The sequence below is a fragment of the Cupressus sempervirens genome, chromosome 3 (genome assembly GCF_028749045.1).
Source record: "Cupressus sempervirens isolate cs-2001-9-10 chromosome 3, ASM2874904v1, whole genome shotgun sequence".
Classification (NCBI taxonomy): Eukaryota; Viridiplantae; Streptophyta; class Pinopsida; order Cupressales; family Cupressaceae; genus Cupressus; species Cupressus sempervirens.
Window position 1 is genome coordinate 67,023,601 of NC_143120.1, and position 24,388 is coordinate 67,047,988.

Sequence of the window (24,388 nt, forward strand, 5' to 3'; positions counted from 1 at the left end):
CATCCACGGTTCACCCACAACCTTGGAATGTTTCCATGTTACTCCAAAAGGTTAAGTTTTTTGCAAACTTAATAGGGTGCAATTTTGGTAGATAACAATACGACAAAGAGGTTCCTAGCAAAACTAAATGTCATAACACAGGCTACTTGAGAGATAATAAAAAAGGCAAAGGAGTCAGACATGGGAGTGGTAGTAAAGGCAGCAGAATCATTGCTGAAGTTTCTGCATAGTGGATATTATGAGGAATTCAACACACTTCTTGGAGGAGTAGGAAGGGAGGAAGACATAGAGAAATGGAAGACATCCCAGGTAGTACAAACATACAGGGTGCTGCCACCCATTATACATATATTAGCACAGATGGAAGGAACATTCAGAATCGCTTTCATGGAGCTCATTATACATATATTAGCATAGATGGAAGGAGCATATATTCACAACTCATTTTGGAACTTTGTTTGTAATTACAACCTACTTCTCATTTGATCTCCAGTTTGCACTGTGAAGGCAAGTTCAACATTTTCGAAGAGGATTCATTGAAGGGCGAGAGATAGCTTAATTAAAGGAGGTTAAAGCATTTAAGGTAAGTGATCAGCCCCATTCTTGAGTATTTTGATGATTTTTTTGAGTTTTTGTTGGATTTTTTCAAGTTTGAAGAAAAATTTCAAGTTTTTTTTCAATTTTTTAAAAAAGATATAGAGAAGCAAGTTTGGTTATCTATTTTAGTAGTTTTCTTCACTTGTATGCATGATGTTCATAGTTGTTAGGACCTAATTAAAATTTATTTGTTTTCTTATACAATAGGATGCAAAAAACTAGGTAAAAATGGATGCCAATGGTAATGCCAGTCAAAACTTTGTGGGGGGCTAAGTAGGGCAAGGGACTAATAATTTCAAAATTGATATAGGATTTCCTTTGTGGAGACATACAATAAGGATATCACATGTTTTAGGAGGTGGCTCATACTATTGGAAGTGCAATTATTGTCAAAGTAACAAAGGAAAACCTTTCAATAGCTCATATTCTCAGGTGAAGCTTCATTTTATGGGCCCTACTAGCAAAGGATTTGGAATGTGCAAAGGCAAAAATAGTACTAGTATGACTATTGCGAAACTGGTTTCATTTGTAAGAGAACAAGAAGCTTCTGATGCATTGGTCAAAGGATTTAAAAAAGGCTAGTATCAAGCTCCACCCTCAAAGAGCAAGATGCATGCACCCACTGAACTAATTTTATCCTTCCAACACCCATCCTTGAAAGTACCTATACCAGAAGAGGATGAGGAAGAAGTAGGAATTTCAACTTACGCAAGAGGCACATTGCACACCGCATTTAAAATGGAGGCAAGAGATCGTGCTGATGAAGCTATTGCACATTGCCTCTATGCGAATGGGCTTCCTTTCAATTTGGTGAGATCACCATATTGGAAGGAGATGGTGGCAACAATCAAAGAATCACTAGCTGATTACACAAGCTTGGCGTATGAAATGGTGTGTACAACTCTATTGCAACAAGAGAAGACACATAGAAAAAGACCTTCAACTAATCAAAAAATCTTGGAAACCTTCAGGTCTAACTATTGTGTCAGATGGTTGGAAGGATACAAGAAACCAACCACTAATTAATGTGATTGTAATATCCCACAAACGGGAAATGTTTTTGAAGGTTGTTGGTTGTGAGGGGGAAGTGAAGGATTCCAAATTCATTTCTAGACTTCTCATCGAGGCCATTGAGATGGTGGGTAGTGAGAATGTGGTACAGGCGGTCACAGACAATGCCAAAAATTATAGGTTTGCGGGTGCTTTTGTTGATAGTCAATATGATCATATTTTTTGGACCCAATGCACCGTACACTCCCTTAACTTGGTCATGCAGAAGATTGGCACTCAAATAGATTTGGTGAAGAAACTATACCAAGAGGGGGAGGAGATACAAATGTTTGTGACAAACAACTACATGTCACAATCCATGTTTAGAACACACTCCAAATTGGAGTTGCTAAAGGTAAATTAATTTTTTGAAATTACTAACTCTCAATGTTTCATGGATTTACAATTTAATTAAAATTTATAATTTTATTGTATTGTCAACTTGCTTAGGTTGTTGAGACTCATTTTGCATCTCATACAATTGTTTTAAGAAGACTCCTCAAGGTAAAAGATGCATCGGTCTTGGATGAGAGTTGGTGGGCTCGTGTGGAATATATATTGAATTTCATGGAGCCCATCTTTACTATGCTCTATTTTTCTGATATAGATACACCTTGCTTGGGGGATGTGTACGAGGGTATGGACACCATGGTTGAGAAGGTAAAACATTCTATACAAGCACAAGAAAGTGACCTCACACAGAGAGAAGCCTTATGCAATCAAGTGGAAGCAATTATCCACCATTGCTGGGAGAAGCTGACTCCCCCATTGCACCTCCTTATACATGCCTTATCTCCTAGGTACTATAGTGAGGAGGTACTTGGTATGCCAGGTCAAGTTCCACCATTTGCAGATGAGGATGCTGCTTAGGGGTGCCACAAAGCTCTTACAAGACTCTTCCCAATGGAAGAAATGCATGAAAAAGAGAGGCTAGAATTTGGGCTGTTTGGTTGAGGATTAAAACATTTTCGATTTGTAATAAATGACCCAATGGAGCCCTAATTTTTTGCAAAATTTAGAGCCTCCATTTGAGAGATAATGTTGGAGACTTGGTGAAATTGTCATAGATGTCATAGAAGGTTTAATTGGTTACTCACAAGATATAATGAACATATATTATTGAGAGGAGATCAAACTAAGTAGAGGACAACTACAAAGACTAGGAGATGAAAGTATTGTTTTTGATGGTAAATATGAAGCCTAGTATGAAAACATAACTTTACTTATGAGTGAATGGTGGGGATTTGGTATTGTTCATGCCCAAGTATGGATCTCTGATGAAAAAGACATGTATTGGTTCAACCAATAATGATTGGAATATCCCTACAAGTTCATGTGCATTTGGATATTCTTGATAGAAAGAAGAATACAACTGGAGATTATGCTAGTTAATTGCTCCTCACGAGCTTTCCTTTTATAGATACCAAATAGATGAATAAGGTTGGGTGGATACAAAAAAATTGCTCAATTTAAAGGAATGGTGAGAATAAGTGCAATGGATTGGCTTGGCCGGTTTCAGTACATAAAAAGGCCAGTGAACATAATAAAAATAACTGTAACTTGTAGTTGAGCAGCGACAAAGGCAAAGATGGAAGAATACCATAGACAATTCCAAATAATAGAACTCCAAGATAATACAAAGATTAACAATATATCTCCAAACCATCGGCCAGATTAAGAATCCAAATATTATAATGGTGATTGTATTGAGTCCTATAAATATCATTGAGAATCGCTGTGAAGAGCATACAGGGTTGATATAGGTAGACTACACTATGTGAAGATGAAATCTGCAAAGAACTTACCATGAATCCAATGCCGCACATAAAGATTCAATGGCAAAAACATGCCATGGCATTCTACTTGATGGAAGGTGGAGACTGTGGATTTAAGGCAATATCACATAGCATGTGTTCTGAAAACAACTATATATTCATGAAGGCCTGATGTCCATATTCAATGGAAATTAACAGTTTGAAGATATTAGGATTCAAATAAGAATATGGAAGATAATACATCGAAGAACTTAGTAGGCAGATATAGACAAGCAGCACACTCAAACATCACTACATCCTCAGTGGATAAAACCAAAAGGGAGTACAGGTCAGTGGGTGAGTCAGCAAATAGGGACATCGACCCTTCTCCTTGTCTTAATTTATCCCAATGGTGGTAAAAATTGAGAAATAAAGCTAGCGTTAGCACTCCAATTTCTTGCTTTATATGCGAATAGCACCCATAGACAAAAGAAAAATGAAAAGCCAAGACATTTTGTATCAGAGATAGACTAACAAGAGTTTGTTGTCAGAGTGATATCAAAGAAGGATGAGTAGTCTACTGTCACAAATGGTGTGATAACTATAAAGATCGATATTCAAATGACATGCATTAGAATCATTTTATACACATAGACAATGGAAGAAGCCACCTCAAAGTTTCCGGCAAGAGTAGATAAATTCTCCTGGAGTCAATAGAGAGGTGTTGCTTGAAATGATACTTGTGAGAATTAAAATATGGAGCTATATCGAGCAACTCATACGTTGTCAGAGATAAATTGATAAGTATTGCTGTTCAGGACAAATTAAATGATTTATGCTTAGTCCTTATAAAAGATGCAGTGGTGTTTATGATCACAAAAAGAATACAGTAAAATATTAAAATGAAATTATACATGATATATACCTTTTATCAAAGGTAGTGAGCAATCAAGGATATTTGAACTTTTATACAGGCATTGAGGACTGAAAAGGAACATACCCCCAGGCAGACCGACTAGGGCCTATGATTGGCCCATGAATATTGTTCTAATTTAATTGCTTTCAGCCTTCTAGAGCTGACCTGCTAATGATTCAAAGTGATTTAAAAAATTAAGTTTACTCCCCTCAAACAAAATCAGAGATACATTGTTTTGAATGTGCTTGTGGAAGGGTACAAAATATAGAAATTTAGAGGAATTAAGGATTGGCAAAGGTTCCTCTAACAGAGGAATTTCCAGAACTTTGGGTTTGTCCTTCATCCACCTTGTAACTAAGGAACCCTGCCATTTTGACAGATTTCTTGCTAAATTCATGTTTTCGAACCCATCTCTATCTCTTTCATCAAATTTTTATCATGATATAAAGCTTGGAATTTTGGATCTTGGGGGAATTATATTAAGTAATTCCTCTAATTTGAGAAATTCTACCACCCTCTTGGCAATCCTCTAGATTGTTACTTGCCCTAACACTTAATGAATTTGAATGTGTAAGTCCTTTTCCTCTCCCAAATCCAATTCACAACAAAAATGGTGGATATGTAGTTGGGCAGAGTTTTTGATTGTACAGGAATTTTGGGGGGTGGAATCCTCAAATCAGAGGAATTATGCCATTATGGGATTCACTTGTCATTTTGCAGCTCAGAAAACTTGCCTCCCCACTTCAAACTTGGCAGATTCCCTTTTTCAATGCCTTAATCATTAAATTTGATCCAAATTTGGCCCCTCTAAAGATGGCAGAAAATTGAGAATTGGAGGATGACAAAAATCCTCTAATTAGAGGAATTTCGTCACCTAAGGCTACAACTCAACTTGTTAACAAAAGAACTTCCCACTTCAATTCATTGTTTAAATGCGACTCTCAACCTCATTTGCGAAGAATTGATCTTCAACACATATCGACTCCCAGCAGCAGATTTGAATATTTTCTATGCGCAAAACTTCAACACAAATACCAAACCAATTCAGTAATGGAATAACCAAACCTGGCATGATTCACCATTTTCAAGAACGGCGCAAAGTGCAAGTGAAGACATGGTGTCCAACCATGAAATTTCTTCAAAACCCTCAAGACCAACTTCTCCAGAAAATGCAAACTGAAGATATCCAAGAAGGATTTCATTTGCAACAAGCTATTGCTTTTATAATAATAAAACAAATCTTCCTTATCACTCCAACAGTTAGCTTCATGAAGACCCTTTTCACTTAAATGCCCTTTTCTTTATGCTTAGGCATATATTTAAATAATATAATTTAATAACTCCCTTTAGCTACAAAAATGACCTTTTCATCAATATCATGATATTCTGACACAAGGTCTTTGTTTCGTGTGCCCAAGATTTAAAACTTTTCAAGCTGGTTCTAATGAGCTATGACAGTAAGGTGACCAATATACAATACCAACAAAAATAGCAACCTTAGCGTATTTGATTAAATAATAATCATAAATCACTTGTCATAAAATATTATCTCTCTGATGATACACAACACCAACACATCGCATTGTATTATGCTTTGGTCTCAACGTATATAGTCATGTATTGTTCATTTGTATCGGGCTGTGCATATTTCTTCATTTGCATCATTATTGTACATTCATATGTATTTCTGAACTGTATTGTGTCTTGGTGTACTAATATTCTATGTACATCTTCATGTGAGGACCCTTCATCGTTGAAGAACATAGTGATTGCCATTTGCAATCTCCAACGCACTTTTTCAAGACTTGCTCATTCTTTGTTGAAGACTTGTAATATATTTCTTTTAAAGTCTATTCTTGAGACTCATTTATGTGCAACTAGTACTTTCAACTATTCTTCAAATATTTTTTGCCTCGGGATGAATCCTTATGTGCTGTATGAATTCTTCAATCTGTATACTGTTAAGAATATAGCTTCATTCGAATTGAAGCATTTTTATCATTAATATGAATTCTATATATATATATATATTCATGATAATGACACATACAAATATACACACACACACACATATATACTCTATTGTTATATATAGAATTGTATATACTATTATTAATCACAAAATATTTATATATGTTTGAAATTTCAAGTATTGGCTGATTCATTAAACTATATCTTGAATCGTCGTAACTATTATTAGCTACTATAAGCTTGATACTCCTAGTCAAACATATAAGGGAGTCACAACCATGAAGGGTTGTGACTCCTCATGGCATTTGCCATGTGGGAGTCACAACCCTTCAATGATCCTGGCCCCCAGATCTCATATTTTTATGACTGATAACTGTTGTAATCAATTGATCAAATAAAAGGCATCACATTGTTATAGCAGTCATCACAATAGAAGATCTAACATCCAGTCTTCCATTTGACAATATAAAGAGATATCAAGAAACATGAAGGGGCATATATCCATAACTAGTTTTCAGTTCTAAGCAAAACAAGTTAGATTATTCTCTAGAAAATATCTTTATTTAACATGGTATCAGAGCTTAACTAGAGAAAAATCTTAAATCAGATTCGAACTAGATTATTTCTCTTATTATAAAAGGCTATTTCAATGTCAAACAAAATGGTAAACGGAATCAAAGTAGAGATAGATTGGAAGGGACTGTAAACTTCTCTCAATGGAAAATTCAAATTATAGCCTTACTTGAAGATCTTGAACTAGACTCCTTCATAGAAAAAGATCTAAAGATGCCTGAAGAAGAATAAAAAAAAACAACTTTGAAAAGATGTAACAACAAATCTAAGAAGATTATAATCGATGACGCAAGGGATCATATACTTCCTTCCATAGCAAGTTTGAAAACTGCCTATGAAGTATTTAAAACTATAAAAGATACATTTGAAATATACAATGCAAGCAAAATACTGACATTAAAACATCAGCTCTTGAATATAAAAATAAACAAAGGAGAGATAATGACAACTTACTTCTTAAGAATCTCTAAGATAAGAGACGAACTTGCCACCATTGGAAAAAGTGTAGATGATGAAGAACTTACACTGATTTCTTTTTTTGCCGCTTCCAAGTGCAAATCCCTCTGCTGCACGCTGATCCGCAATCCCCAGCTCTTCTAGCACACTCTTTTCCCCTGCAGTTCTCCTCCTTGTACCGCCCTCGACTTTCGCTCCCTTACCTTGCACACCACGGCTCTCTATGACATTTTGGGGCAGCCTTCTATCCATCCTATTTCACCTCCTTTTTGACCGCTTGTTCACCCCTTCCCACATTTTTGAGGCCATCAGATCCATGAAGTGTAGTAGAGCTACTGATGAGGAAGGTTTTCAGGCTAAACTTTTTAAGTTCGGTGCCTTAGTTCTGGGACCCTATCTCTCTATTCTTTTTAATAGAGTGATTCACACTGGTTTTCCGAGTTCCTGGTCTAGGCATTTGATTTATTCTATTCACAAGACCGGCTCGATCTTTGATCCAGGAAACTACAGAACCATCATGATTGGTCACACATTTGCCAAACTATATGCGACAACTCTTGATACTATGTTATCTGGTGAGCTTGATAGGATTGGTTGCAGGGCTAGAGGACAGGTTGGATTCAGAGTAAACTATCAAACTATGGATAACATCTTTACTCTATGGGCTATTATTGAGGAGGCTAGACACAGATTAGAGAAGATTTATTGTTTCTTTGTTGATTTTCGCAAAGTGTTCAATTTTGTTCCCAAGGTGGCTTTGTTTGAGAAGCTTAGGGAGATTGGCATATCTGAGATGTTACTTACTGCTATTATGAGACTTTATGAGATTGTGGTTGGTAGATTCAGGACTCCTAAGGGTTCCTTGGATCCGATCCATAGCACCATGGGGTTAAGCTGGGCTGTCGTCTCTCTCCTACGTCGTTCAAGTTATATATTGATGAGCTCGAGGATTTCCTAAAGAGGTCCTTGCTCCCTAGTGATGGTTGCTATCTTCACCAGGTTCTTATCTCCATCCTTCTTTTTGCTAATGATGTGGTTCTCCTTGCTTCCTCTCCAGATAGTTTATAGAGGTTTCTTGATGGCTTGGCTTCCTTTTATGGTCTGCGACAGCTTGTGCTTAACTTAAGTAAGACTCAGATCATGATCTTTAATTGTTAAAAGACTACCCATCTCTATTTCTTTTTTCAGGGCTAGGAGATTGAGATCACTACATCCTATACTTATCTAGGGGTTAATTTTTTCAGACCACGATTCAGTATGAGGCCAGCTATTCAGCCCAGAGTTAAAAGGGCATGGGTTCTCTTGCTTTGCTTGAGAAATAGTGTCTCAGGCACCACTTTCAGGATACCTCGTCTAAGTTATCTCTCTTGGACTCTCTTGTGAGGCCTGTTGTTCTATATGGTTTTGTGGTTTGGGGCCCATCTCTTCTTGGTTCTGATTGGACCTCGATCGAGCGGGTTCAGACTTTATTTTTGAGGCGCATTATTAGATGTCACAGGTTCACTCCTCATAGTATCATTCTTGCAGAGTTCGACACTCATCCTTTCAATCTTGCAGCCATTTTTGATTTGGTTTGGTTCCTCCATCATCTTTGTGGTTTTGCGGATCGTGCTGGTGATTGTGATCCGTACTCCTATTTAGCTTATTGTTCGTCTGTGTCTACTGCAAGTGCTGAGTCTGGTTCTAGTGCACGTTGTTGGTATGCACAAGCCTCTTCTCTGCTTGGTTTGCTTGGGATTGATATTGACCGCCTCCCCCCCTTTTAGTTCTTGCTAGATGCCTCGATTCATCTTCTCCCTTCTAGGTAGGAGTTGAATGAGCATGTTAGATTTGACATCTATAGACAATACATTGCCACTACCTAGGTTAACCCTCCTAGTGGACTATGCCCACGGATTTCCTTTTACACAAAGCACATTTTGGAGATATTTGATGGTATTACTGTTCGTCCTAGCTATCTTTCCCGGAGGTGGTCTCATGCTTTGCGTATCTCTTTGGGGCCTTTCAGAGTTGGTTCTCATTGTCTTCGAGTTTAGACTGACCATCATATCGACAGTGGGGAGCAGATCTACAGTCTTTGTACTTTGGGTGAGGTGGAGACTGAGACGCACTTCATTTTCCGTTGCCCTATTTATTATGAGATCAGAGGGAGATTTTTCTATCTGTTCCAAGAATGCTTCTCGCTCTATGATTTCTTCAGCTACTATGATCAGCACTGCCTTGCACTTTATCTTCGAGAGGCCACTATGCTCTATGATAGAACGAACCAATCACTACTTCCACATCGACACTCGTCTACTCAGCTCATTACTGGCTTTTTCATGCCATTATCCCCTTTGCATGGTGTAAAAAGGTTTTCTAGCTCCACTAGATCTACCAGGCATTCCAGATGTGTCAGGTCCTGGACCGGTTATTTGCACTAGCAACACTCCTCTATGAGTTGCCACAGACAGAGCAAGGCCTTTACTCTTCGGCATGCTTATCATTTAGTGACTGATTTCTTTTTGCCTAGAAAGGACTCCTAATCTCTCTCTTGGCCTCCTCTTTGGTTCTCTGTTTGCTTTTTCTCGTTGTTTGTATTTATTTTTCGGACACCTTTGTGTGCTATTGCTGTTGTCAACCTCATTGTTGTAATCTTGTAGTCCCATAGACCTTTTGTTGGTCTTTTGTTATACATTAATATCATTATCTTATCTTATCTTATCTAAGAGGCTTACCTACATCATGGGAACCTTTCGTTCAACGTGTAAGTTGTTCCTCACTTCCAAAATTTGATCAACTTAAGAATGAGTGCATTCAAGAGGAATCCTGGTTAATCTCAAGAGGAAGCTGCACAAATCAGGAAGGGGAGATTCAAGTCCTACATACAAACGACAAAAACAAGGGAAAGAAGAGGAAGTTCTCAATATCCCAAAGAAAGAGATCTATCCAAAGTTCAATGCTATCGATGTGATAAATTTGGTCACATCCGAAAATATTGTCCGAAAAGAAAGAAAATTCAAGCTACCATATTTGAATCTCATGAATTCAAAAATCCTCTATTCTATTTAGCCTTGTCAAGTGAATTAAACACAAGTAATAATACTTGGACAATAGATAGTGGAGCTTCAAGATATATAACTGGATTTAGAATTCACTTTGAAACATTCAAAGAGTATTGCACAGAAGAAGTCACAATTGGAGATAATACTACTTATCCTAAAAAATGAATTGGAACCTACTCCTTACAAATAAAAACATGAGAAATTCTTCAATTGAAAGGTGTGCTATTTGTACCAGAGATAAAAAAGAAACCTAATTTCCATTTCGGGTCTAGCTGGCCAAGGATTCCGTGTCACCTTCAATGAAGATTAAGTATTACTATGGCCTAAAAACTCCAATATAAAGAACACCATTATTATAGGATCTAGAGATGGAAGCTTGTACAAATTAAATATTAAAGCAAAACAACAAGCACTAAATCATAAAGTCCATAACTCAAATGAACTTTGGCATAGAGGATTAGGACACCTTGGCTTTAGTGCTCATCCTACTATGGGGAAAATCACTACAGGCATACCTAATCTCAAATCCGATCATATTAGTATTTGTAAAGGGTGTGCCCTAGGAAAAAATAGCAAAGGATATTTTCCTATAAGTAAACACAAGTCAAAAATTGTACTAGGACTTGTTCACACTGATTTGTGTGGACCCATGTCAACATCAGCACTAGGGGGATTTTTGTACTAGGTGACTTTTATTGATGATTATTCTAGGAAAACTTGGATATACTTTCTAAAACTTAAAGAATCTAATGAAGTTCTGCAAAAGTTCGAAGAATTTAAAGTCCTAGTGGAAAATCACACTAGAAAGAAAATAATGAATACACACTTGACATCTTCAAAGAATTCTGTATTTATATTGTGATTAAGAGGGAGACTATAGTTCCTTATAATCCTCAACAAAATGGGGTTGCAGAAAGAAAAAATAGAACTATTATAGAAGCAACAAAAGCCATGATACATGATCAAAACCTCCCTATATCTTTTTTGGCCAAAGCAACAAGTACAATAATATACATTCAAAATAGAAGCCCTCGTGTAACATTAGAAAATATAACTCCCGAAGAAGCCTTTACAGGGAACAAACCAGATCTTAGTCATTTGAGAATTTTCAATTGTCTAGTCTACATTCACATTCCCAAAGAGAAAATGTCAAAATTAGAACCTTCCGGAGAGAAAGGCATATTTGTTGGCTATAGTGAAATGACTAAAGGATATAGAGTATATATGCCAGGTCAGAAGTCTTTTGAAATCAGTAGGGATGTTAATTTTGATGAAGATGTAGCTTTCAAAACATCTTTAAACAAAGAAGATGAGGAAATTGAAAATCAGAGGGAGTACATCATAGAAGATGATTACAATACTGTGAATTAGAGGGAGAACACTATAGAAGATAGTACAACTGGGAATCAGAAGGAGATTTTTTTCGAAGACAGAGACACTTGTATCTAATGCTGAAAATGGAGAAGTTTTAAATGATAAGAAAAGACCACTATGGGCAAGGAAAATGATTGAAGAGAACAATGTGGAACCAGATGAGGTCTCTAGAGAAAACAAGTAAACAAGAAATAAAAAATGCTATGTTGCCTTAGTGACAAAACTTACAAAAATAGAACCAACTAATGTTTAGGAGGACTTAAAATTTCAAGCATGGAAAGATGCAATGGTAGAGGAATATGAATCCATTCTAAAAAACGATGTTTGGGATATTGTTCCCAGACCTAAAGACAAATCAGTTGTATCTTTAAAATGGCTGTTTAAAATCAAGTATGCACCAGACCGAAGCATTGAAAAACACAAAGCCAGATTTGTTTCAAGGGGTATTTCTCAAAAGGCTAGAATTGATCATGAAGAAACTTTTGCTCCAGTTGCACATACACTTCTGTAATATCCCTGGGTCTTATAGGTCTAGAATGTGCTTGAGAGACACAAGGAATATTGTCAAATACTACGTGTGCAACCTTCCAACTTGCTGGTCTAATGTTATCAGTCTGATATGAACTTAAAAGTAACTATAGGTGGCTTCTAATACTTGAGAATCAACACATCAAAATGTAAATTATCCTCTAGATATCACTTTAAGGACCCTTGCTAATAAGATCACCAAAACACTAATATTGCACTATAGAATTTTGTCAAACACTTGGCATGTAACTTGAACTGAACAATTTAAATTATTGGATATGTACTCAGAAATTCCGTCAAACACTTGGCAAGCAATCTGATTTGTACTATTGTAGATAAAATACTGAGCAATCAACTTAGTTCAAATACGGATGTGAAATATATATGCATTCATGGCAGATTAGTTACACTTACAATAAGCAACTTGTAACAAAATAGCTTCTACAGATATGAATGACTGAAACTATTAACCCTTTAGACAACTTGTCATTATTTAAAGTCTACAAGCAAATACATTCAAAATCGAAGGAACCTGGATTTCCATAAATCGCATAGGTGTTTGCTGGTGTTGGTGACGAATTTCAAATCATTGTAGTGCCCAATAATGGCGTCTGTACCCTGCTATTGAACCTTCTGTTGATCTGGACAGTTTTTCAAATCCTCATAGCAATGCTGATACATTCATCAAGCATTTATAGTCGAATTTTAGAATGATCTGCACTTACCGATTCTTATAATGGATATGCTGATACTGGAGTTGATGATTGAACCCCTGGAAGTGTGCAGTATGCTATCCGTACACAGTTACTTGTGCTGGTCGTACAGTGCAGTCTGGTACGATCTTGGAGTTAATTAATTTCTTCATCCAAAACTGCTGAAAAATACAATGAACATGGTCGCCTGGGTCTAGGGAAGTAGATGGCGTCAATAGCAGAATTTTTGGACTGAGTTTGATGAACTTTAGGTTCTATAATATGCTTCCGGGATGCCCTACGAAGATGCCCAGTCTGATATCAGATTTGTCATAAATGTTGCCCAGTTTACTGTAAAGCTTCTTCAAAGGCAATTGATGAAATCTCCTTCACAAATAGACTCATTAAAACATAGAGATCTCAGTCCAAGTCTGAGAACACAAATGAAGTCTAACATGAAATGGCTGAATGCCACCTCCAATGTGTAACCCTTTAGAAGATCTTTCACTTCCTCAGTTATGCAATCTCTTGAGAGGTATCGTTCTCAAGGGATTATGCTGAATATTTGTAGACTATCAAGCCCCACAAATGCTCATAGGAAGAATGGAGTAAAAACATCAAGTCAAGGATGTGTAAATGAGAGGCCAAGCCCTCTATTTATTTACTTTTCTAAGAAGTTACTAAGAACTTCTAGAAGCATCCCTTATAAAATCCCATTATAATGCACTTTTATAATAAATAACTTTATAATATATAAAGTGCAATTCAACTTAGAATTATAACATGTAGGTCCCGTATAAAAAGTAATGATAAAATATGAATAAAATAATATCTCCAAGAGCATAAGAAGCTGTCCAATCCCCAAATAAACGCCAGAATGACTCTCTTATCACAACCACCAGTCTACGAGAGTCCATGATAGACTGATCCGGCACTCAACACGATGTCAGCCAAAACAGGGACATTACAACTTCTGTAAGAACAATAATTGCCATTGCTGCATCCAAAGGATGAAAAATCCATTAAATGGATGTGAAGACAACTTTTTTGAATGACATCATTGAAGAGGAAGTATATATAGAACAACCTGAAAGATTCACTACACATGACTGAAAGCTATACGTAAGTAAACTGAAGAAAACCCTCTACGGGTTAAAACAAGCTCCTAGGGCTTGGTATGAAAGGATAGACAACTATCTTCTCAAATTGGGATGCTCCAAGAATGAAGTTGATCTGAATATACACTTCAAAATATCTAACAATGACATGTTGATACTCGTTCTTTGTGCTGATGATTTATTGATAATAGATGCAGATCATCTTATAGCCAAGTGTAAACAGGATCTTATAGCTGAATTTGACATGAAGGATCTAGGCCTTCTACATTGGTTTTTGGGTTTAGAAGTACAACAGAAGGAAAATTACATCTTTTTAAATCAAGAAAAGTAAACTTCAGATATGTTGACCAGATTTGGGATGATGGATTGTAAACCATTATTTACTCCAATGGAAACTAACCGACATAAGCTTAAAAGTGAAGCAACAGACTCAGAATTAGTAGATTCTACTCACTATTGAGAAATTGTTGGATCTCTTATGTACTTAGTAAACACTTGCCCAAATATCTGCTGTGCCACAAATGTATTAAGTCACTTCATGTGTGAACCCAAGAAGATTCATCTAATGGCTGCCAAACATATTTAAGATATTTAGAGGAACTATTGGACTTGGATTGAAGTATGAGAATACTGAGCTACAAGTTATAGGGTATTCTGATTCTGACTGGGCATGCAGTACTATTGACCATAAGAGTACGACAGGGTGTTGTTCTAGCCTTGGATCAGCTATGTTATCTTGGTGTAGTAGAAAACAATCAACAGTTGCTCAGAGCTCTATGGAAGAATAATATATGGCAGCCTCCATGGGAGCACGTGAAGCAGTTTGGCTAAGGAAACTTTTGTACAGATTATTTGGAAAACCACTAAAATCCACCATAATTCACTGTGACAATCAAAGCTGCATTAAACTTTCAGTTAATCTATTTTTTCATAACACTTCTAAACATATATAGATTCCTTACCACTATATAAGGGACATGGTGGACGAAGATGTTATCAAACTTAAGTGCATTAGCACTAAAGAACAAAAGGGAAACATCTTCACCAAACCTCTTGCAAGGTTGAAATTGGAATACTTCATGAAACAAACTTGGTATAACCAAACTGTAATTCAATATTATGTAAATCGTTATTGAATATTTAATAAAATCAATATTGCAATATTGTGGATATGTTGTGGCAAGAAAAGTGATGATCTTTCATGCGGGTGAGGTCACTAATGTAAGGTGACGATCTTAACAATAGTTTGACCTATTGTCAAGTGTCTCTAAATTGTTGAAATACATGATGATGGATGTATCAAGATTGACTACATTGGATTAAAAACCTAGAATGTCTTTGATGTCTTCATACGGTGTTTATCGCTGGATTTAGTTCCGAATTAGACAGGAATAGTGAATGGTTTAGACAAGTGCATTACTAGGTAGTATGCCTTCAATCCTCTTTCTTTTAAGAGGGAGTGTTAAGAATATAGCTTCATTCGGATTGAAGTATTCTTACTATTAATATGAATTCAATATATTGATGTATATATGTATGTATGTATCTCTCTCTCTCTCTCTCTCTCTCTCTCTCTCTCTCTCTCTCTATATATATATATATATATATATATATATATATATATATATATATGTATATGTACACTTCCTCCTGCATCCGCATCCAAAAGTTTTCTCTTTCCCCGCATCCCATATATCTTTTGTTAGTTCTAGTCTAGGGTGTGTTTAGCTTATGCTTAGCTTTAGTAATCATGTACATTATGTTTATAGCGAGCTTACAAGTAGGTTAATTGAAACTTCCTTTTCTACCTTATCTGAGAGTTAATTTGGTAATACTTGTAAAGGCACATTTTCTATAATCCATTTGCAGAGCTATCTTTTGTGTGCCTTTCCAAATGATGGTAGATCATCTTTTCCATGCTGTTTTATGGTAAAATGAATTCTTTTGTCATGCAGGATTGAATCTAGAAAGCCGGAAAGATATTCATCAGCTGCACCACTATCTGGTAATGTGATTGATTCAGCAGATTATTTTTTTGTTGACTAGAGGAGGAAGGTTATTTATCTTCTGTATTACAAATCTGAATATTTGGAAACTGGATACATACAATAGCTCTTTGAAATGTAGGTGGAAATTGTGTATATAAGTTAAGGTTGTTATGTTTTTCTTTCAGCTGATGGACGGCAACGTATTGTATCAGAACGTCTCGATATAAAAGATAACCTTGTTATTTCTGTTTCGGTAATTAAAAGGAAAATATCCTCAAACTTGCTTTGATACTTTGAATCTTTTGAAATATATTTTGGGTGTTGAGGAACTGTATACAAATATAATGTATGCACTATGATATTTTGATTTAACTGAATCTCGTTGCTAATGATAGTTCACCTGAATGCTTACAATCCCCACTTTCATATAAAAATAGAGAGCAAACAAATAAAAATGTTGAGTTCAGAGTCTGTAGAAGAACTGGTAAATGTTGATGGAACTACTTGTTTTTAAGACTTATTTGTATCATTTCTTTCTGGGTAACCAAGTTCTCTTGACTTTCCAATATTAATGAGGTTATTTTTTTCACATGCATAGATAGGTCCTCCAAACTCTCGCTTTCTCACATCAAAGGATAAGAATACATGGGATGCAAAAACTGTTGCACAGTCTGTTCTTTCAGACAAATCTACTGCGGTATCTTCTATAACATTATGTGTAGTGATGTGGTTATAACTTATAAATTAAATATTCTAATTGGTGATTTTGAAACTTGAATGCTAATTGAATACATTCAGATTTATTTTGTTTCCCTTACCCTCTTCTTTATAACTTCTAAGAACGGATGGTTTTCTGCAGCGCCTGACAACAGGGCAACGTGTGCAAGAAACATCTATTATTGATGCACATTGTGATAAAGTATGACTTGTAAAACCAATTTGTTTGTGGTTTGCATTTAAACTGCTTTCTTTGCACATGAATCCAATTGCTATAAAAACTAGGATCTAATCTGCAAAACTATTTTGCTCTATATACTTCACTGTGTTATAGGGAATTGGTTTAATATTATTCCTGCTTAAATTTTCCTCTAAATTTCAAGCATGGCAGGTTGATGGTGAACCATACTGGTACTATGAGTATATTGTGCAGAAGTCACCAACAGTAGCTGTAAGTTCCAGTTACTAAAAAGCTGACTAAAATCTTTTGAACCAATTTTTAAGTTTCTTCTAGAATTGTCAAGCATTAAAGTAGAAATGTAATATCAAGATGTAGAAGATGTTATGTCATGACAGTTACCGACTTCATCAATTTAATATTAATATTTTTACTCAGCACTAACTTTCTTGTTCAAACCTTATTGCTGTTGATGTTTGGTAGCTTCTGTTCGATAAATCTATATATAATTATATGTGATATAATTTATATATGTGTGTTCATCAAATATGAGATATAAGTTTATATGTGAGAAATTAATTTTATATATATATACGAGTAAGTTTTTAAAATATTAATTATCTAATTAATGAATAGACATGTCCCTTTACATTTCATCACTTATTCTCAATTTAAATAAGAGGTCACTGCCATTTGGAAAACACATACCAGACAATATGGTAGTGCTTAGTACATTTGCAGCAAGTGCGAAAATCTACCATGGTATCAAAGCCACACTGCAAATGTAAGAAAGAGTAATAAATAGTTGGAGTACATAATCATACTTACCATTTTTAGTACAATTTCATACATTCACGAATCATAGCTAGTAGTCATCACAGAACCATAGTTCAGAGAGTACATTGGATACAAAATTACAATATAGGGATGGATATATAAGGGAAATGATTAGAGGATCAATATACTGAGCATTTACGAAAGAAAACAAACTTTGTGATTCAGGGGAAGATATAAAGTACACACAGCCTTTACAAAGTGATTAGCACAAAGGCAAAGAAATTGGTTAGCGGCAAAGTTCTATTAGAGAAGGGTAAGTCTGACTTATATAGCTAGCAATTAATATAGAAAACACATAGTAGATGCTAAGGAATTCATTGATCATGGAAGGTTGTTCCTTTATATCTTCATCCTGTATGAGGCGTCTATGCAGAGAAGCATTTATGTTTGAAAGAAACAAGAGGTTTCACTAAGGAGAAAGATGGAAGAAAAAGGCAACGATCATCAGGGAAGCTATATCAAATCTTGATTATTTAGCACTTGGAGTGTATGCAGAGAATCAACACAATGAACTGCTAAACCTATTAAAGATACATTGTAAATTGCATGAATAAGCAACCAATCACTAGCGATAAAGCACCATCGAACACAATTTCATTCTTTTAGGAGATCAATATTCAATAGGAGATGATTTCTCAGTTTGTTCTTGACAATGAATGTATGTAGATATATTATGAGAACATAATATATGTCATTCCCTTACTTGCAGAATTGGCAAAGAGTCAAGTTCACACTCAAAATAATTTGATCCAAGTGGCAAGTTGTACTCATAGATATCTGAAACATAATAGATGAAAATAAAAGGATAGTCAATGTCTAAGTCAGCGGAATCAAGAATAGAGCGAGTATATAAAAATAATATTGGTTGATATTGGGAATTCGAAAGAGCACTACAGCAATATATGGCTTAGACATTATTCACGACTTTACCAATTGTTATTGAGAAATGCTTAATGTTCAATCGATAAGTCCTTTTAGAATTTGCTCCATTGAGCATCACCATTTGGTAGAAGTCAACTGCATAATGAAAGATAACAATACAAGAGAAGAGGAATTACATCTATAAGCCCTAAACAATAAGTTGGAAGACTTCGCTTTCATCAAACACAAGGTTGACATATAATGTTTGCAAATGAGGCTTCGTATGATGGGATCTGTGACATTCTTAACCTTCAAAATGTACCCACGTGAATACCATTGGGAAAGATAAGATTGGGAATGATTAAATTCATCAATCCACGACCATCTCATGTGGACATTATTGGAGAGAGATGTAATTGACATAAAGGATACATTGAATAGTTATGGTGTTGTGTGTGACTATATTGACAAGCCGACTCCAATAAATTTTGTCTTACATTACGGTAGAAAATTTGAAAGTAAAGTCTAACATAGCCACTTAAACAATGACCAAACCCATTCATGGATGACAAATAGATAAGATGGGCATGCTAATAAAGGTTAACATGAGGAATTACTGCTATACACGAAATGTATAACGAATGTAAGAATAGGTTGGTACATACCACGCTAGTAATATGCCAACTCATTCTCATGTCGCGAGGGCAAGAGCATTCCAACACGTACCAAGCAAAGAATTAAAATGAATGGGGATTATAAGGTTGGTGCTTATATCATTACAACCAACAAACATGCAATGAAGAAGGGAATCTTTGGCAACAGTGACTTATCTTGAAACAATCAGTTAATAGAAGTCATTCGGAGGTTATTTGTAACAACCCGTTTTCCTGGGTCTTAATTAACAAATAACATATTGAAAGAAATACAGTTATTACTTCATCTTCATAGGAAGTCAGTTAAATCAGTTTCGTTCATATGAAAGGGATTGACGGTTAAAATTAGTTAAACAAAATTTCTTAATGAAGAGCTGAAAACATCATCAATGAAAATTACTATAGAATTTAAAAACCACATGCCATGACATTTGAGATCGAAATCAAAACTAGGGATGTTTTTGCAACAACTTGGGTTAGTCCACAAATACCATAAAAATATCACATAATGACTACCATCTAAAAACTACTATCTCAAAATCAAATGATGATTAAGATTAAATACCACTATATTTAAAATTAAGGCATCCCATACCACTGTATCAATTAGGGCATCGATTACCATTGGATCATTTAGGGCTTTTAGTTACCACTAGTTCAAATAGTGCCTCTAATACCACTGATTTAAATAGGGCTTTCGATACCACTGGTTCATTTAGGGTTCTAGTTACACTCAATCAATTAGGGCTTTAGATTCCTTTCCTTTTGATTACTTAACTGTGGTAGTAACTCAAGATTAGAAAACATGCTCATATTTGATATTCATATAAATGAAAAACAATCCATAAATCTATCTCTCGCATCCAGGTGTAAAATATCTGTAATGATGTAATAACTCAATTAATCTTACCATCTCGCATATACATCATAAAAATGATAATACCTATTTCCGATAAACAATTGAACGCATAGCTCATCTGTGTCTATTGTACATCTGACAACTTATAGAGAGGTGGAACATTGTCAGGGGCTTAACCACCCAACCTTGGACCAAATCTTATCCTCACACGATCTCTAACGAAAAAGGCCCTCCCTACCTAGAATAGATAGGGGTCATTTTGCCATCCACAGGGCATCCTGGTATTTAACACACCATACAACTTGGTAGCAGAAGATTACAACAACAGGATCAAGCATGAGCTAATAATAATTCATTATTCAAATCTGATTTCTTGATTTTGTTTACAGGTTAAATCTTCACCTCTTCACCATTCTTTGGCCTCTCTGCTAGGTGAATTCCTCGGTGTCAATACATTCTAATTTCGTGCTTGGTAATATGTTAAAGCTTTGCAATCATATGGATTCATTCCAATAATCATGATTATCTCAGTTTTATTGGGTTGTATAATTGGTGTAAGCTCAGGATCATTTAAATGATTGGATTCATAAACACCTCGGATATCAATAGATAGCATAATGGATTATCTCTACTAATCAGTCTTAATCGACTGAGGAGAATATTGATAAGTAGGAGATAATTTCCACAGCTAGTCAAATTGTGATATGAATATCAGGATTTAACTGTGTGATTTTGAGTCAAACTCGATGACCCATATTTCATGAGGAGAATATGTCAAACCAAAAAGAGAGAGAAGAATAAAATAAAGGATGGAAAATACATATGCATAGATATTGATTTATAGTATATACTACTCAATTAATTTCTCTATCCTCCAAATCCAAAATTTAAGTATTCTCATGGTTAATCAAATTTAAATCAAGAACAAGACATTGGATTGTTTGTAAACTGATTGTGGTTGGGAGATACGTATCCGACTACACTTTCTATTCATTTCTCTGCTCAAAATAGTCACCAGATCAAAGATACTTATCTGCATATATGTTTCATCAGGCCAAAGTTCCATAATGCCTATGTAACGCATACACTATTTTCAAAGAATATCAAGATGCAAATTGACATCAATACAAATCAACATCAAAGCTCGTTTGGGCAGATCGCTTTGTACCAATTGAAACTTGACAAAATCCAAGTCAATAGAAAAAGCAAAGAGGAGGCAGCCAAATAGACACCCACAATGTAAGTTTGGGTGAAGAAAATGGGAACATAGCCAGGTAGCTGAAGTCCCTTTGGAATGTAGGGATGCTTCATCACATCAGCCATGTTTTCAATCCAGATTTTCAATAACTTAGACTAGTAATGTAGAAGAGCCAATCACATGAACTTATCTAGCCCCAACTTTAACGTTGAATGGAAGGGCTTTGAATATAATTTGAAACTACAAACATCATAGAAAGGACAATTTTAATGGCAGCACATCTCCAACTTGCTGGATGCAATGTCGGTCACTTTTTTAAAGATTTGGATGCCATATTCTTGGTAATAAGCATAGCAGATGTTTTTGGGAGGGGAGTAGAGAAACGTCGAAGAAGGGTGTCGTCAATTGATTTCAAAATGTACTTTTTAATGGTCAACCGTGACCTTTGGGCTACCATTGGTTATCAAGAAGGCTTTTTGATTCCTTCATAAATTCGAATTTGAAAGGAAAGGACAAGGAGGGAAAAATAATTAAAAGTTGAAGAGTTTAATCTTTATATTATTATTATAAGCCCTTATGTACGTTTATGTACGTTTATGTATGTATATCGATGAGGTGACATCATATAGATTATATAATTATAATTTATTGGTGCCACTTCATCTTTATATATATATATTCGTATTTAAGAGTTTATAATAATGATTAAATATGAAATTTCAAAAATAAATCTTCAAAGGTATGAATTATATTTAATTTAGATTATTTTAATTTTTTATTATATTGTTATCCTAATAGCTCATGCGGGTCCCATAGATGTATCCTATTTTCAAGTTGCTAGGTTCTCAACCCATATGCTCAGTGATAGTGATGCGCCTACCTAATTCTTTTCTGACAATGCTTCCACCCCTTCATCATGCTTCCTACAAGTAAATTCTCCATAGTTAAATTGTATTATTATAATTAATTATAAATAATCACAACGGTTCACCATCTTCTTAATTCCATGAATTTGTGATTAACGATCAACTAACATGTTATCTTCAAATGACTATCTTACCATTTCGCCTGATTATAACAAAATAAACTGCCAACTGACTTCATGTGATCCTTTGTGGCTATATTTCAAATTAGGTCAAAAATTGGGATGTATCATACCATTCCCCTTGTGGTTCATCGTCCTTGATGAACTTGAAATTGTAACGAACATTATAAAGGAATATTTTAAAATTGGAATGTAACTTACCATTCCCCTTTGTGTTTCATTGTCCTCGATGATCTATGCAAATTAGACACTAAAAGAATATTCCAAATACAAGATAGCATCGTCATATCATTTCTTTTCACAATTGGATCAAAATCAAAATCATAATCAAAACTCAAGATCCATTTTTACTTCAAAGTTTCTAGAAAGATACTTGCATGGTAACATAAAATTAAACACGTACTCACCTGAGTTCACTTACTGTACTTGTGGTCATCTTAGCATCAATTGAGTCGATTCTATTTCGTATTCCTGTCATATTCATGTAGACACTCACCATACCATTGGTTCGATTCCATATTGATATCTTCATTTAAGAGAATTTTCATGGTTCAATGACTAAAAGTAAGATGATTATTAAAAATTTAAATTCTTCAACTAGCAAGTTTTAGATCATGACTTGATCATAATTTAAATCACTTATACGTACCATCTGGCATATGGCACTCATTAATTGGTAGATCATCCTTGCAAACTTTCAGATCGCCTAAAAAAGGTTATTAGATCCATGTTTTTCCATTTATGTAACCTTGGCCTCTTTGTCCATCTTATCACAACAACATTTCATTAGAATAATCATCTCATGATCGAATATACACTTCATCTCCAAAACAATATACAACAGTTCAGTATGTAAGGTCAACATCGCATTGTATCGAGGGTAGAAATATGATATACTATGTAAGATCATCTTACATCCAATCAATATCATAAGCATCTAAAACAATTCATAAGATTCTTATCGAGTAGCTCATCATTCATCTGTAAATATTTGAAAGTTTATCTTTTTCATTTGTATGACTTAGGCTTTCATGCCCATCTCGTCAAAGTTTACACTTGTAAACAAGCATTGATAGTTTCAATTACGCAAGTGTGTTTATTCCATACTGGAGCACAAAATGATCTTGTTGTTTAATCAACATCAGAAAGGATCATGGTTCACAATTTTGTTTCCCTTTAATTTATTTCTGCCATCGATTGCATAAAGTAAACGCCGGGGACATTCAACTGAAAGAAATATTTAGCCATCATCAGGGTTTTAGATAACATCTTATCAAGGTTATAGGAGCTGTTTTGGATTGCCCAAGCCTCAACATGTTGACCCATTTTAATCTTTTCATTCTCTATTGAGAATGGCCCTCCCTCCTGGGATAAGGCACGTATACCATTTTGGTCCTAATGCTCGAGCATCCTAGTGTTAGAGTGTCTTTCTCAGTAACAGTCAAGGTTGAGGATCCCCTCCACCAACCCATCATTCTGTTAGCTGGCCCCATTGACCTTTTAGTGATCCATTTTAGGCAAGCATGCCTTTAATCTACCTTGGCCAAGGATTTTAAATGGGTGGATAAACGACTCTGATCACCACCGCTCGACTTGCCAATCATGTCATCTTCTTAATTCTGTTTCATCTTTATGATATTGCAGATTATCCATTTGTCCATTTCATCTCAGCCCTTCCCCAACTATTTTGAATGATTTTCCAATGTGATTTTCCAGTTTTGATTGTCATATCCAGTTATGTAATATAAATCTTTTTCAACATTAATATTTTTAGTTTTTCAAAAAGCATTGTTGGGCCCAAGATTTCAGCATTGAACCTAGCGCTCTGATACCATATGTAACAACTCGTTTTCTAGGGTCTTAATTAACAAATAACACACTCAAAGAAATACAATTATTACTTCATCTTCATAGGAAGTCAGTTAAATCAGTTTCGTTCATATGAAAGGGATTGACGGTTAAAATCAGTTAAACAAAAT

General features: G+C 35.3%; 1 protein-coding gene across 7 annotated transcripts in view; it reads left to right on the forward strand.

The window, feature by feature from the left end:
- The window catches only part of PPD5 (PsbP domain protein (Mog1/PsbP/DUF1795-like photosystem II reaction center PsbP family protein)), a 199,858-nt gene that overhangs the window by 87,281 nt on the left and 88,189 nt on the right, over positions 1-24,388 (forward strand). For all 7 annotated transcript variants that reach the window (XR_016361943.1, XR_016361942.1, XR_016361945.1 and 4 more), the window contains 5 exons: positions 16,029-16,078; positions 16,247-16,314; positions 16,660-16,758; positions 16,921-16,980; positions 17,170-17,229. Coding sequence is in view for 1 of the 7 variants with exons in the window: in XM_089818395.1 (XP_089674521.1) it covers positions 16,029-16,078; positions 16,247-16,314; positions 16,660-16,758; positions 16,921-16,980; positions 17,170-17,229 (337 nt within the window). In the remaining 6 variants the exon portion in view is untranslated. The remainder of the gene's footprint in view (positions 1-16,028; positions 16,079-16,246; positions 16,315-16,659; positions 16,759-16,920; positions 16,981-17,169; positions 17,230-24,388) is intronic.